The 13,327-nt window shown below is 38.0% G+C and overlaps 1 protein-coding gene across 1 annotated transcript; it reads left to right on the top strand.

Annotated features, from left to right (window-relative positions):
* The first annotated feature begins 12,478 nt into the window (after positions 1 to 12,478).
* LOC135364041 (ATP synthase F(0) complex subunit C3, mitochondrial-like) lies at positions 12,479 to 12,694 on the top strand. The gene has a single exon (XM_064587532.1). It carries the CDS (start codon positions 12,479 to 12,481, stop codon positions 12,692 to 12,694), a length of 216 nt encoding a protein of 71 aa, XP_064443602.1.
* The last annotated feature ends 633 nt before the right edge of the window (positions 12,695 to 13,327 follow it).

The following is a 13,327-nucleotide window of genomic DNA, read 5'->3' on the forward strand; positions in this document are numbered from 1 at the left end:
TTTTCTTGGCTGCTTCCCTTTTCTCCTGTTCTTTTCCAACTCCTCCTTTGCTAGTTTCTCCAAGGAGCACTTCCTCAATAAATCATTTGCACAGGAATCTGCCTTTCATGGCTTGCTTCTGGGAAACCTGACTTAGGACTAATCTTGGACAGCAACAAGAAGTAGTAGTTTGGGGGTGGGATTAGAGCAGTTAGGTTATGTTAGTTCTAACAATACAATAATAATGTAAAATTTAAATTAACAATTGAAAAAGAACTAATGGATGGAATAATTCATAGAATTGATACTGAAGCATTTTTAAGAAAAATGATTATAAGACTGAATAAAAAAGACCATAGAAAACTATAGTATAGCCTTTAAGTAAAGAGCCATTTCCATTGGAAAGCAATCAGATGCTCTGGGCTACGGGTTAGTAACTTATTTCTAAGAAAATTTGTGTTATGGTAGCATAGATGTGGTTATTTGTGCTACACCATGCAAAGCAGTACACAATAATCAGGCATCTCTAAAGTGGGGATTCTCAACCTCCACAAGATTGACATTGTAAGCCAGGTAATTCTTTATTGTTGGAAGATGCTGTATGCATCATAGGATGTTAGGAAGCATCCCTAGCCTCTACCCACTAGATCTCAGTGGCACTCCCACTGAGTCATGACAATCAAAAATATCTCCAGACATTACTAGACATCCCATGGAAGCAAAACCACTGTTCTTAAGTGATCTCTTTGCCCAAGAGGACTGATCAAATCATTTGTGATGAAGAATCTAGTAGATACACAAATTTGAAGTAAAAAACATGAAATTAATAGGTTTGTTTTGATTTCTACTACCTTATAAATTTACAGGCCATTTGGTTTATAGAAAAAAATTCTAAATTAAGGCATAATAATTTTTGTACTTTATTGGTTCATAAGATTGTTTTTTAAAGAAATCCTGACTGATTCAATGGCAAAGCTACTTCATACAGAATTGCAGAATTAATCACGTAGAGATAGTTGTGATATTTTTTCAAATGGAACTCTTGCCAATATATATTTAAACTCTGATCATAAAGATTTAAACACTTTTCTATCAGTTTCCAGTTATTGAAATGGACATGATTCCTAACAATCTTTTCAGATATAGGCTAGACATAAATGTTTTTCACAGTTGTCTGTAAGACATAGTATAGTACATGAACTATTTCTTTTGTAAAAAAGTTCATCAGATTACTCAGAATTTTCAGAAGTGGTGGGAGGTGGAGGGGTGAAGAGAGGATTACCAAAGGTACAGTTATCTGGATTTCAGCAAGACATTGATAGGAAAGGAAAATATGGGTTGGAAAATATAGTTAATTGGTTTATATCCAAAAAATGTACACTGTTGAATCAATATCAACTCAAAAGGGTTAAGGCAGTATGAAACAAATCAATGTGTATGCAGCCCTCTGTCATTCAAAGATATATCAATGATTTCAAAGAAGACCTAGAAAGCATGATTATCAAGTTTGCAGATACAAAGTTTAAAGAAATTTGGATATATTCAATGACAGAATAAAATTTTAAATATCTGAAAAATGTATCTAATTTAGCAAAATGAAAAGAAAGAAAGAAATGGAGAACTCAACATATCAGCTTCTATTAAAATAAGAGGCTCTTTTAACATTTTCCTCTGTCAGTGGCAGGATCCAACCTCACAGCTCCTCTACTACATTCAGGGAATCCGCAGGTTCTCCAGTCTCGTCTGGAAGCCTGACTGGAATCCGTGACTTCCACTCCACAGGTGGCCTCACTGCCCAACTGAGGCCTCATTAGTGTGTCTGGTTGCCGTAGATGCCTATCTCATCCTCTTCTAACCATGCCCAATCTGAATCCATCCTAACACAGCAGCCAGAGAGCTCTCTCTAAGACACACAGTGGACCACCTATATCTCTGGCTGAAAACCCAGATACAGTCTCCTGGAGCTTAGAAGAAAATCCTATAGCAACTGCCTCTACTTCCTTCTCCAGGCTCTCCTGTCACTCATGTCTCATGCTTTACTGTCTATTAATATCAAATTACAGATAGTTTTGTCTGTCCAATATGTTATTTCTTGCCTCCATGAGTTCACTCGGGTAGCGCTGTCTATAATGACTTCCCATATTTACTCATGGGGCTAAAGCTTACTCATCCATCGTGACTTAATTCAGGCATGTGTTCCTCCAGAAAACCTCCCCTCACTTCCTAGGTTAGAGAGACAATTTCTTCTTTTCTCCATTCCCTCTCATTACACTCTTCCTCATGCATTTGTCAGAGTCAAGGGTCAAGTTTATTTTATTTTTCAGTATGCTAGTGGGAGAAGTTTCAAGTGTGCTGAGGAGAGGTATCAACACTTGGAATCTTTATTAGTTTGCAAGGCTGCCATAACAATATACTACAGACTAGGTGACTTAAAAAACAAATTGTTTTCTCACAGCTCGGGAAGCTAGAGGTCCAAGATCACAGTGTGGGCAGGTTTGGTTTTGAGGTTCCCAGGCCTCTTTCATTTGGCTTACAGGTGGCTGCCTTCTCCCTGGGTCCTCATATGGCCTCTCCTCTGTGCACGTGTACCCATGGCATCTCTGAGTCTTCCTTTCCTTATCTTAGAAGGACACCAGTCAGATTAGGTTAGGGCCATCCTAATTTTAACTTCAATCACTTATTTAAAGGGTCTATCTTCAAATACAGTTATATTCTAAAATACTAGGGATTCGGGCTTCAACATATGAATTTTGAGGTGACACAATCAGCCCATAACAGAGTCCAAGTGGGATTGGTCAATTTTTGACCTCTCTTCTTCCCAGAAGCAGGGAGAGGGAAGGTTTATCCCAGCGCCTGCTCCCTCACAGCAAAAGTCTGCCATTCCTCCTTCTCCAAACTATCATGGTCAGAGGCTAGAGAGGTGGGGAAGAAATGGTGACCTGAGCCTGCCTAAGAGAGGTTCAAACTCGTTTTTTTTTGTTTGTTTGTTTGTTTGTTTGTTTTTGCCAAGACATTCCTTCACTCCTCTGACTCTTCTTCCATATGAATGAAGTAAGGTCTTCACCAATTTATTCTACTCCAGCCTCTGGCACAGTTAAAATGAAGTTTCCATGTAAAATTGATAACACCAGCTAGACAATTCATCCCACATTTATTTCAACAGCTCTGCTATCTTAATACGATTATCCCCATTTTACAGACAAGGAAACTGAGGCTACAGAGGATTGTGGTTTTCCAAGATTGCACACTCATGAGTGGCAGACCTGGGATTTGAACCACAGTCCACGTAATCCCTGCACTCTTTCTGATATGTCATACATCTCCTTGACACCCAGAAAGTCCTTAAACATTTTTACTGAATTGAGAATTACACCAACAACAGTGTAGTTCTTCCTAAATTTATTTGACTGTAAACATAATAACATAATTGTGCTTTAAATAAAATATCTTTGGTCCAAATAAAATAACTAAAAATAACAGATCATAAGATCTTGGTGGATATATATGCTTAGATTTAAAAATGATCACTTGTGCCTGGGTGGTGGTGTTGGTTAAGCTGCCAATGCTTGGTTTCGGCTCAGGTCATGATCTCAGGGTCATGAGATTGAGCCCCTTGGGCCCTGTGCTCAGTGGAGAGTCTGCTTCAGATTCTTTCTCTGTCTCTCTCTGCCTCTCCCGCTCATGTTCTCTCTCTCTCTCTCTCAAATAAATAATAATAAAAAAATAGGATGACTTGCTATTAGAAATTTAATCTATTTTTTTGAATTTTACATTTTATTTAACTTTAATTCTTTTTTTATTATGTTATGTTAATCACCATACATTACATCATTAGTTTTTGATGTAGTGTTCCATGATTCATTGCTTGTGCATAACCCCAGTGCTCCATACAGAATGTGCCCTCCTCAATACCCACCACCAGGCTAACCCATCCTCCCACCCCCCTCCCCTCTAGAACCCTCCGTTTGTTTCTCAGAGTCCATAGTTTTTCATGGTTCATCTCCCCCTCCGATTTCCCCCCTTTCATTTTTCTCTTGAAATTTAATCTGTTTTAATTTTTTGTTTTGACACAGCAAATATACCAAATGAAAGAAGTTTAACCAATTTTCTTTCACTTAGGACAAAAATGAACAAAATAAAGCAAAATAAATATAAAGTAAATCATTTTCCATTTCATATTTATTATAAAATTCCAGCATTTAAAAATATAAATATGATCTTGGGGTGAAAATCCATTTTATCTCTGGTTGCACCTCGGGGCCAATTTGCTTTCCATGGGATAGGGAGGGATCCCTTTTGCTTTCAGAGTTGTCCATTCTAACTAGGTTGTATCTATCTGCAAATTAATAGATGCTAATTCAGGCTGTCAACAATCTGTAAACTTTCAGTCTCTCCTTTCTGCTGTCTTTGTGGTTTAACATGGAATGTGGGTTTTGTTTTCAGATCAACTGTTGCTTACTCAGCATGCTAGTGTGCTGTACAGTGATGAGCCATCAAGCTTGTTCTTTCCGTTTTCCACAGTATTACAGTGGTTACTACTTTTTTTTTTTTTTTAACCAATGGAGATCTTCTTTAGATATAAGAAGATCTTTTCAAGTTTGGGGGCGCCTGGGTGGCTCAGATGGTTAAGTATCTGCCTTCGGCTCGGGTCATAATCCCAGGGTCCTGGGATTGAGCCCCACATCGGGCTCTCTGCTCAGCAGGGAGTCTGCTTCTCCCTCTCCCCCTACCTCTCCCCCTACTCATGCTCTCTCTCTCTCTTTCTCTGTATCTCTGTGTCTCAAATGAATAAATAAACTCTTAAAAAAAGTGGCAATCACTTTAAAGAAAAAAAAAAGATCTTCTCAAGTTTGAATTTGTCGCCAAGGGGAAGGAGATCTTGAGCTAACTTTATTCCATGGAAAAGAAAGGAGAAAAAAAAAGTAGAGGACTTACCAAAAGTTTTGCTTAAAATTCTAGACTTTTAATTATGCTGCTGAATTTAAGAACGTAGGAAATACATCTTGTTTCTGAATGAATTAAAAGCTGAAGCCATTCCAAATTGTTTTGAGCCATGTTTTCACAATGTTAATTTATTTAAGCTGTTCAGCCCTCATCTCAGATCACATCCATCATAATAATGGTAACACTTTTAGATCTAGGACACAATTTGTCATTTAAAAGAAATGCATGGAATGCTATATTTAAGACACCTTATTTTAAATTTCAACAAATCTCTAAAGCAAATATCCCCTGCCCTCCAGCTCCATTTGTTAATTCTCCATTAAAATGCATCTTTTTCTCACTGTTCTAATGACCATACCCACCCATTTACCATGAAATCATTATTAAATATTGATCAGCACCCTAGCTTCAACCAAAAGTATGGTTATGTAGTTAATCACAGCTTCAAAGAGAAGCTTTTGTATTTTAATCACATTGTGGAACTTTCTAAAGCAAATCATGTAAAGATTAGTCCTTAGATTTTAAACTATGCCTTTAAACTTCAAATTAAGTAGGAAAAAAAAAAAAACCCTCTGATAGTAGCAATAGGATAATGAGGAAATTAAAAATATGCCATAGAAAAATGAGGGAGATTTCTCTTGAAAAATAACTCGGAAGGGAGGGAGGCGGTGTATGCTCTGAAGCCTTCATTCCTGGCTTCAAATCTCTGCCCAGTACTCACCCAAAAGGCAATACTGGGCAATTCGTTTGAGCTCCTTGTGCGTCCATGTCTTCATTGGTAAAATGGTGGTAAAATATACTTTTTATGGGCGCCTGGGTGGCTCAGTTGGGTAAGCGACTGCCTTCAGCTGAGGTCATGATCCTGGAGTCCCGGGATCGAGTCCCGCATCGGGCTCCCTGCTCGGCGGGGAGCCTGCTTCTGCCTCTGACCCTCCCCCCTCTCATGCTCTCTATCTCTCATTCTCTCTCTCAAATAAATAAATAAAATCTTTAAAAATATATATATATACTTTTTATTTCATGAGTTATTGTGAAGGTTAAATGAATTAACACAGATAAAGGCTTTAAACAATGTCTTTGTTTTCTTTGCTCAATTAATGTTAGTCATATTATCATAACTATTGGCAAACACTGGGAATTGTCAGAAGAATAAGTTAGATTTAACACTGAATGGATCCTATGAATTAAAGTAGGATCCGTAGTGGAAACCATAGGAAGACAGATTTGAACTCTAAGACGTGAAATTGGAATAGGCTGCCTTGGGGGATGAAGTGTATTTCCTATCTCCTGTGATTTTTAAGTCAAGGCTGGATAGCCACAGGATGGGAAGGTTAGGGGGAGAATGGATGAACTAAATTTTAAATTCTGTCCAATCCTGAATTTCTATGTTTTACCTCAAGGCAACTGCTGTCATCTAGTGGGCTTTACTTCTCACACTGTACACATTTTTATACTAATGAATATACCTCCTTCCTCCTCTAGATTGAGGGTCCTTGATGATGAGATCACTGTCAGATTCATCATTATTTATCTTTTCTCGCCAGCAAATTTACACCTTATTCACAGCAGTGGCTCAATAGTCTGTGTTTAAATAATTAAACATACATTTCTGTATCCATCAGCAGGCTATTCTCCAGAAAATCATCCAGCCTACCTATCCTTGCCAGTAATGCCCTCATGTCAGGGGTCTTTGAGGTAATAATGAGGTTTATGATATCTTATGTGGTTTTGTTTTACATTTATTGGTTGCTACAAGTCGTTAGTAGATGGATTTTATACAGTGATTCTAGAGAAGTTAATTTAGATAGATGCTCAATGCAATCATGGGTGGATCCCAGGCTGTTTAAATTCCAAATGCTCAAGGCCTGATTTTCTCATTTAGAACCATGACCAAAACGGAGAGAAGCAGTTAGTCAACATTATTGAGGGCTAAAAGCTAAAACCAGAAAAGGCACTAGTTGATATATACAATAGTGCAAAAAGGGAGAAATAAGCATTGGTTCTCTTCCCCAGAAAAACAGATCCTCCCTAATTTTATGGGCTAAAATTATCAAACCCAAAATGTAGAGAGTCCAGACAAAAATAGGAAGGCAGGACAAGAGGGTTAGATATGAAGAAGGAGATTTTCGGAGAAGCAGGTGGGTCATCTGCACCAAGGCAATGGTGCTAACAAGTCCAAAACCTATGCAATTGGCAGATGGTTTAGCAAGATGGCAGGCTATCTAGTGAGTAGAATCTTGGCCACCTCCTACTTAGAATTACTACTAAGAACCAAAGTTCTACTTTATTAATAGCTTCAAGAATGTTAGACACTCCAGTAAAGAGTTCTAATAAAGTAAAATGGATGTGCATCCTTCCCTCAGTATCCAAAATATAAGTCTTGGAGTTTTACCATTTTCACTCTCTGGCTGGAAAGATGTCAAAAAGAAAGAGGTAAATTAAGGTGTCTGAGTCAGCAGAGCAGAAGAGGTAGGAAGCCAGAAAGGGAGTGGAAGACATTGAACATGCAGTGATCATACAAAAGCATAGCCAGACTAATATATGGGATTCTGAGCTTGTATTCATATGACACGTTTCATGAAGGCCCTTCCATGGATTGCATTCTCCAGGTGAAGAAGACACTGAAAGTATCCTGACCTCCTCAGAGCTTAAAATCTAGTGGGGATAGTGAACAAGGTAGGGTATAGAATTCAGCTCCCACTGATATCCATCTGCCTTGTTTACAGCATCTAGTAGCCATGAGGTGATACATTTGACTGAATAGACCAACGCTAAGTCATTACTCAAGTAGCCTGGCTTCTATTTGTAACATTATTGATGCTTTAAAATTCACTAAATTACAACCAGATCATGGAGGTACACTGAAGCCATGCTCAAAACTTTCTGAACCTTTACTGAAATTGTTTAGGGCCTCTCCAAGAGGCTATAAGAACAGCAGTAAAATTCTAAGTAGTTTTCTTTATAACCTGTAACTAAATACAGACTGTAACAATGATTAATTTTTTTAATATTCTTAGTGTTTCAGGACTATTATATTAATAAGGCCATCATGCATCAGTGCTGTATTCCAACGGAACTATTAGTCTCTGTACCAGGTTAGTGTAATTACAGCCTAATGGTTTACATCATTATAAAAACACTAAATATTTTACTAAACTGAGTACAGTATATAAAAATTAATTTAAATGGCTGCAGGCTTGAAACAATAGAATCAATGATAAAAAAAATTGTTTAATTTCAAATAAGAAAACAAAAGTATGAAAGGGGAATATTTATTTCAAATAATCTGAAGAATAATAAAAATATAAAGATTTTTAAAATAAAAATCTATGGCATCTTGTCATATCTTGATCCTGTCTTATAAAGCAGTCTTCTTCATTAACACTGGGAAAGGATAAGGTTTCTAAAACTGTGCCCTTAAGAATCTTTTGCTTTTGTGTGGCCATGATAACTCCTTTGTGAGAGATTAGAGGAAACATGCAGGTACCACTGGTAAGAGGCTCCCCAATATATGCCTCACAAATGCATCATAGTATTGGCGAACTTTAATGGTCTTTTTATTAATTTAAATGTCAAATACTAAAATGAGAAATTTCCCATATGCAGGGATACAAATATTCAGTAAATACAGGTTCATTGATTAGATAGTATATGTGAAGAAAGAAATTAGGGGACGGGAAGGGCTGACAGTAAAATCAAATAAGACTAATAATAAATTATCCTAATAACAAATATTCTAATTTTAAATATAACAACATTTAATATGGCAAAAAATAGAATTAATGCTGATGACACTTAGCAAGTTTGTTTAGTTGCCTTGAAGATTCTACATTTTTATCAAACCCTTGTAAACACTAAGGTAGAAGTCTTCCTTTCTCTTCTGCAGGAAGATTCCATCCTTAACATCAGTGTTCTTACTACATGAGATGACTAATTTTAATGTGTAAACTCGACTGAGCCAAGGGGTGCCCAGAGTAAACATTATTTCTGGGTGTGTCTGTGACAGTGTTTCCAGATGAGATTAACATTTGAATCAGTGGACTCAGGAAAGTAGATTGCGGTTCCCAATGTGGGTGGTCACATTTCAATCTGTCAAGGGCATCAATAGAACAAAAAGGCAGAGAAAGGAAGAATTTGCTCTTTTTGCTTCCTCCCTGCCTGTTGAGCTGGGACATCTGTCTTCTGTCCTTGTACTGGGATTCATATTGCTCCCCCTAGTTCTCAGGCCTCTGAACTTGCACTAAATTACATCACTGGCTTTTCCTGGGTCTCCAGCATGCAGATGGTAGATCGTGGGACTTCTCAACCTCCATAACTATGTGAGCCAATTCCTCATAATTATTCCAATTCCTCATATATATATACCTATATATTTTATTCCAATTCCATATATACACACACACACACACACACACACACACACACACACATATCCTACTGGTTCTGTTTCTCTGGAGAACTCTAATATACTACACAACCTCACCTCATTGAAAATCTGGTTCTCATTCTGTGGAATTTACCAAAGTCAGCCCAATATATCAATTTGCAAATATGCCACCTGTATGGTTTAGAAGGTTTCAAGTTGTAATCCACCTTTAATTATTTACTTCAAGGGGTTGGTTTTACTTATGTTTCTATGAATTTTTAATAGCTCCCATTGTGTGCGTAGATACCAGGAATGACAGACTTTGATTGCTTTTTTTTACACCTGACTCAACTGCTAAAACCCTTTACAGTGGCAACTGGTTTTAAATCTCCTTGGGCATTTGCAGCATTGATAAGAAGTTAAAGCTTGTTCATCAAAGAGCAGCTTCACCTCCCCAACACAGAGATGGGAGGAGAGTTCCAGTACATTCAGGCCCAAATTAGGTCCTATCTTGGACCTCTTGGAGAAAGTACCACCTAACCGTTTTAGAAGTTAATACCAAGGAATTTGTATGAACCACCTCAGTCAATCGCAAAAATTCATTCCCAGCATAGCAGACAAAGCAGAGCATCCCTCAATTTTCTTTCAAATCTAATGAGAAAATGATTACTCAGTTTGCAGTCTCTATTGGAGCAATGGTGTTGGGGGGTAGGAAGAATACTGCCCAGTGAATTCCTACTATTCTGAGCTACCACACCTGCCCTACCCCCTAACTAGCTGCAAAACACAGAGAACCCCTTACTTTTGGTGGGTCACCTGCTCCCAGAGCTTAGATGGAGCACTGCCTCCCTCTACCATATTATAGGGTATGAAAAGATGACTCTAGCTAAGATCTAATTAGGCTTATGATTATAAGTGTCCATTTTTCTTATTTTCATTGGAATCAGGTAAATAAAAACTTACTATCATATTGTGAAAGCTTGGGGTGAATTAAAATGTTGATTTTTTAAAAATCGTATAATGATTTTGAGATTTTGTTGATCTCTCTTGTTCTTTAAAAGTTCGTTAGACCTAGCAAAACCAGTTTCTATCTAAAAGGAGTCAAAACTTAGATTATTCTCTTGGAACTGAGACTACAAAGTATAATTTCTTCATGTACCTTTTACAAAAAATATTCTAATAGGTCTTAAGGTGACTCCCACTCTCCCCAGGTCCTTTCTTGCTAACACTCCCTTGTGAGCAGAAGTGACTGGGAGACGAAAATGGAACACAGGTCTCTGAAATCAAATAGAATGAGCTTCATGACTGAGGATGGACCATTTAAGACCAGGATGTGTTGATCAGATTTGAAAGGAACTTCTACAGTGGATGAGGGAAAGGTGTTTAAACACCTGAACTTACCCTGGATCTTTAAAGCAATAATCTAATTTTTAGCAGCAGCAACTCTTTCACAGGTGTAGGAAGAATGTTTACTTCCATTGAACTAATTTGTTCTAAATTGAGAAAACATTTAGGAACTAAAAAAACAAAGAGGCTCCTCTTTTCCCAGAACAGGAATAAAAAGAAAAAGGAGAACAAGACTACAACATGCAGTTTAATATTTCAACTTTTTCTCCACTGAGCTGACTAAATGATGTCCATTTTATTTTATTTCTTAAAAAGTACAATTCCCAAGTGTGACTAAAATAATAAATATACATACTTATTTTGCTAAGAAGTAATTAAAGATGTCATTTGCTGACAAAAACAAATGTAAAACTAATATATAAAACTTGTTATTTTTGGTTAAATAAACATTTTGCATGCCTTATTTTGGGAGATGGTTGTTAATACATCTTAATACACCAGGGGAAAACTACCTCTGAATTAAGACATAACTGGCCTTTCCTCCTAGAGAATTTAAAAGTCTCTGTTTCAATTGATTTTAATAATTCCTCAAAAAAGGAAAAAAAAAAGAAAACCCACCCTACTCCATTTTCTTTGTAACTGCAAGAGTAATGTGAAAAAAATAAATGCTTTAAAATGTACAGCACATATCTTCTGAGAAAAAACTCAGTATTTAGGCATCTATCTGCATTGTAAACAACATGAGCTTACAGGAGTTGGCTTTTCATAAGAACCACATTTTAAAATGCAGTTTTTGTGCCTAATGATTTAAATAAAAATTTAAATAAAATCCACTGTGTTCACATTTCCCCATCCCTTTCCCCACCTCCCACAATACTTTTCTCCATGAGAAATAACCTAAATCTCTTTAGCTTTTCCTCAAAGGACCCATTTTCTAAACTAATCATTTTCAGTCATTCTCTTTTGAGCTCTCCCCAAGTTTTCTACATCTTGCCTCAAACAAAGGGTCTCAAATTGGACCCTGTACTCCCATAAAATCCTGATGAATGCTGATCATAGGAGAGTCTCCTCATGGTTGCTCCTTCTCATAGAAGGAAACAGTCTTGATCTTACAACTTCCTCAGCCATTAGAAGCTAATACCAACTCTGACTCAATTTTGGGATAATGGGGGTACGGTATCTAATTTTTCACCTCTCCATTTAAACTCCTAAGTCTTAATAATAGTAAATGCAGCTATTTCTCAAACACCCCCTGAGTGCCAAGCCCTGGGCTAAGTACTTTAACTGCCTTTTGAAATATTTAAATATTGCCATTATCCCTGTTGTGCAGAAGAGGTTAAATAAGCTCCCCAAGGTCACAGAATCTGTGGTAAGGTGGGGATACAATTACAAGTTTTGCTAATTCTTTTTTTTATTTTATATTTTATTATTATTATTATTATTTTATTATTTTAGAAAGGGAGAGAGTGAGCTCCCCAGCATGGAGCTCAACGCAGGGCTCAATCTTAGGACCTGAAATCATGACCTGAAATTAAGTCTCTGCTTAACCATTTGAGCCACCCAGGTGCCCCCAGGTTTAGCTGATTCTAAAGCCCAGTCATGGTGTGCCTGGGTGGCTCAGTCAGGTAAGCAGCAGACTCTTGATTTTGGCTCAGGTCATGATCTCAGGGTTCTAAGATGAAGCCCCACGTAGGCCTCTGCACTCAGTGGGGAGTCTGCTTGAGGATTTTCTCTCCCTCTCCTTCTTTTCCTCCCACTGCTCAGCACTCTCTCCCTCCCTCTAAGGGAGCCCACATCGGCCGTCATCAGGTCCTCCAGCCATGCTGCCCTGAAGAGTGTAAGATGTTCGCCTGTGCCAAGCTGGCCTGCACCCCCACTCTGATCCGAGCTGGATCCAGAGTTGCCTACAGACCAATTTCTGCATCAGTGTTATCTCAACCAGAGGCTAGGACTGGAGAGGCCTCTATGGTATTTAATGGGGCCCAGAATGGTGTGTCTCAACTAATCCAAAGGGAGTTTCAGACTAGTGCAATCAGCAGAGACATTGCTGAGATGTGAACAGACATTTTTCCAAAGAAGACATCCAAATGGCCAACAGACACATGAAAAAGTGTTCAACATCGCTCGGCATCAGGGAAATCCAAATCAAAACCTCCGTGAGATACCACCTCACACCAGCCAGAATGGCTAAAATTAACAAGTCAGGAAACAATAGATGTTGGTGAAGATGCGGAGAAAGAGGAACCCTCCTACACTGTTGGTGGGAATGCAAGCTGGTGCAGCCACTCTGGAAAACAGTATGGAGTTCTTCAAAAAGTTGAAAATAGAGCTACCATACGACCCAGCAATTGCACTACTGGGTATTTACCCCAAAGATACAAATGTAGGGGTCTGAAGGGGTACGTGCACCCTGATGTTTATAGCAGCAATGTCCACAATAGCCAAACTATAGAAAGAGCCAAGATGTCCATCGACAGATGACTAAAAAAGATGTGGTATACACACACACACACACACACACACACACACACTGGAATATTATGCAGCCATCAAAAGGAATGAAATGTTGCCATTTGCAATGATATGGATGGAACTGGAAGGTATTATGCTGAGCGAAATAAGTCAATTAGAGAAAGACATGTATCATATGATCTCACTGATATGAGGAATTCTTAATCTCAGGAAGCAAAC

Source organism: Mirounga angustirostris, unplaced genomic scaffold (assembly GCF_029215605.1).
Source record: "Mirounga angustirostris isolate CCGP_5_RB_7025 unplaced genomic scaffold, mMirAng1.0.hap1 SCAF_4, whole genome shotgun sequence".
Classification (NCBI taxonomy): domain Eukaryota; kingdom Metazoa; phylum Chordata; class Mammalia; order Carnivora; family Phocidae; genus Mirounga; species Mirounga angustirostris.

Excerpts from the sequence above, each read along its gene's own strand:
- LOC135364041 (XM_064587532.1), top strand. The coding sequence starts at position 12,479 with ATGTTCGCCTGTGCCAAGCTGGCCTGCACCCCCACTCTGATCCGAGCT.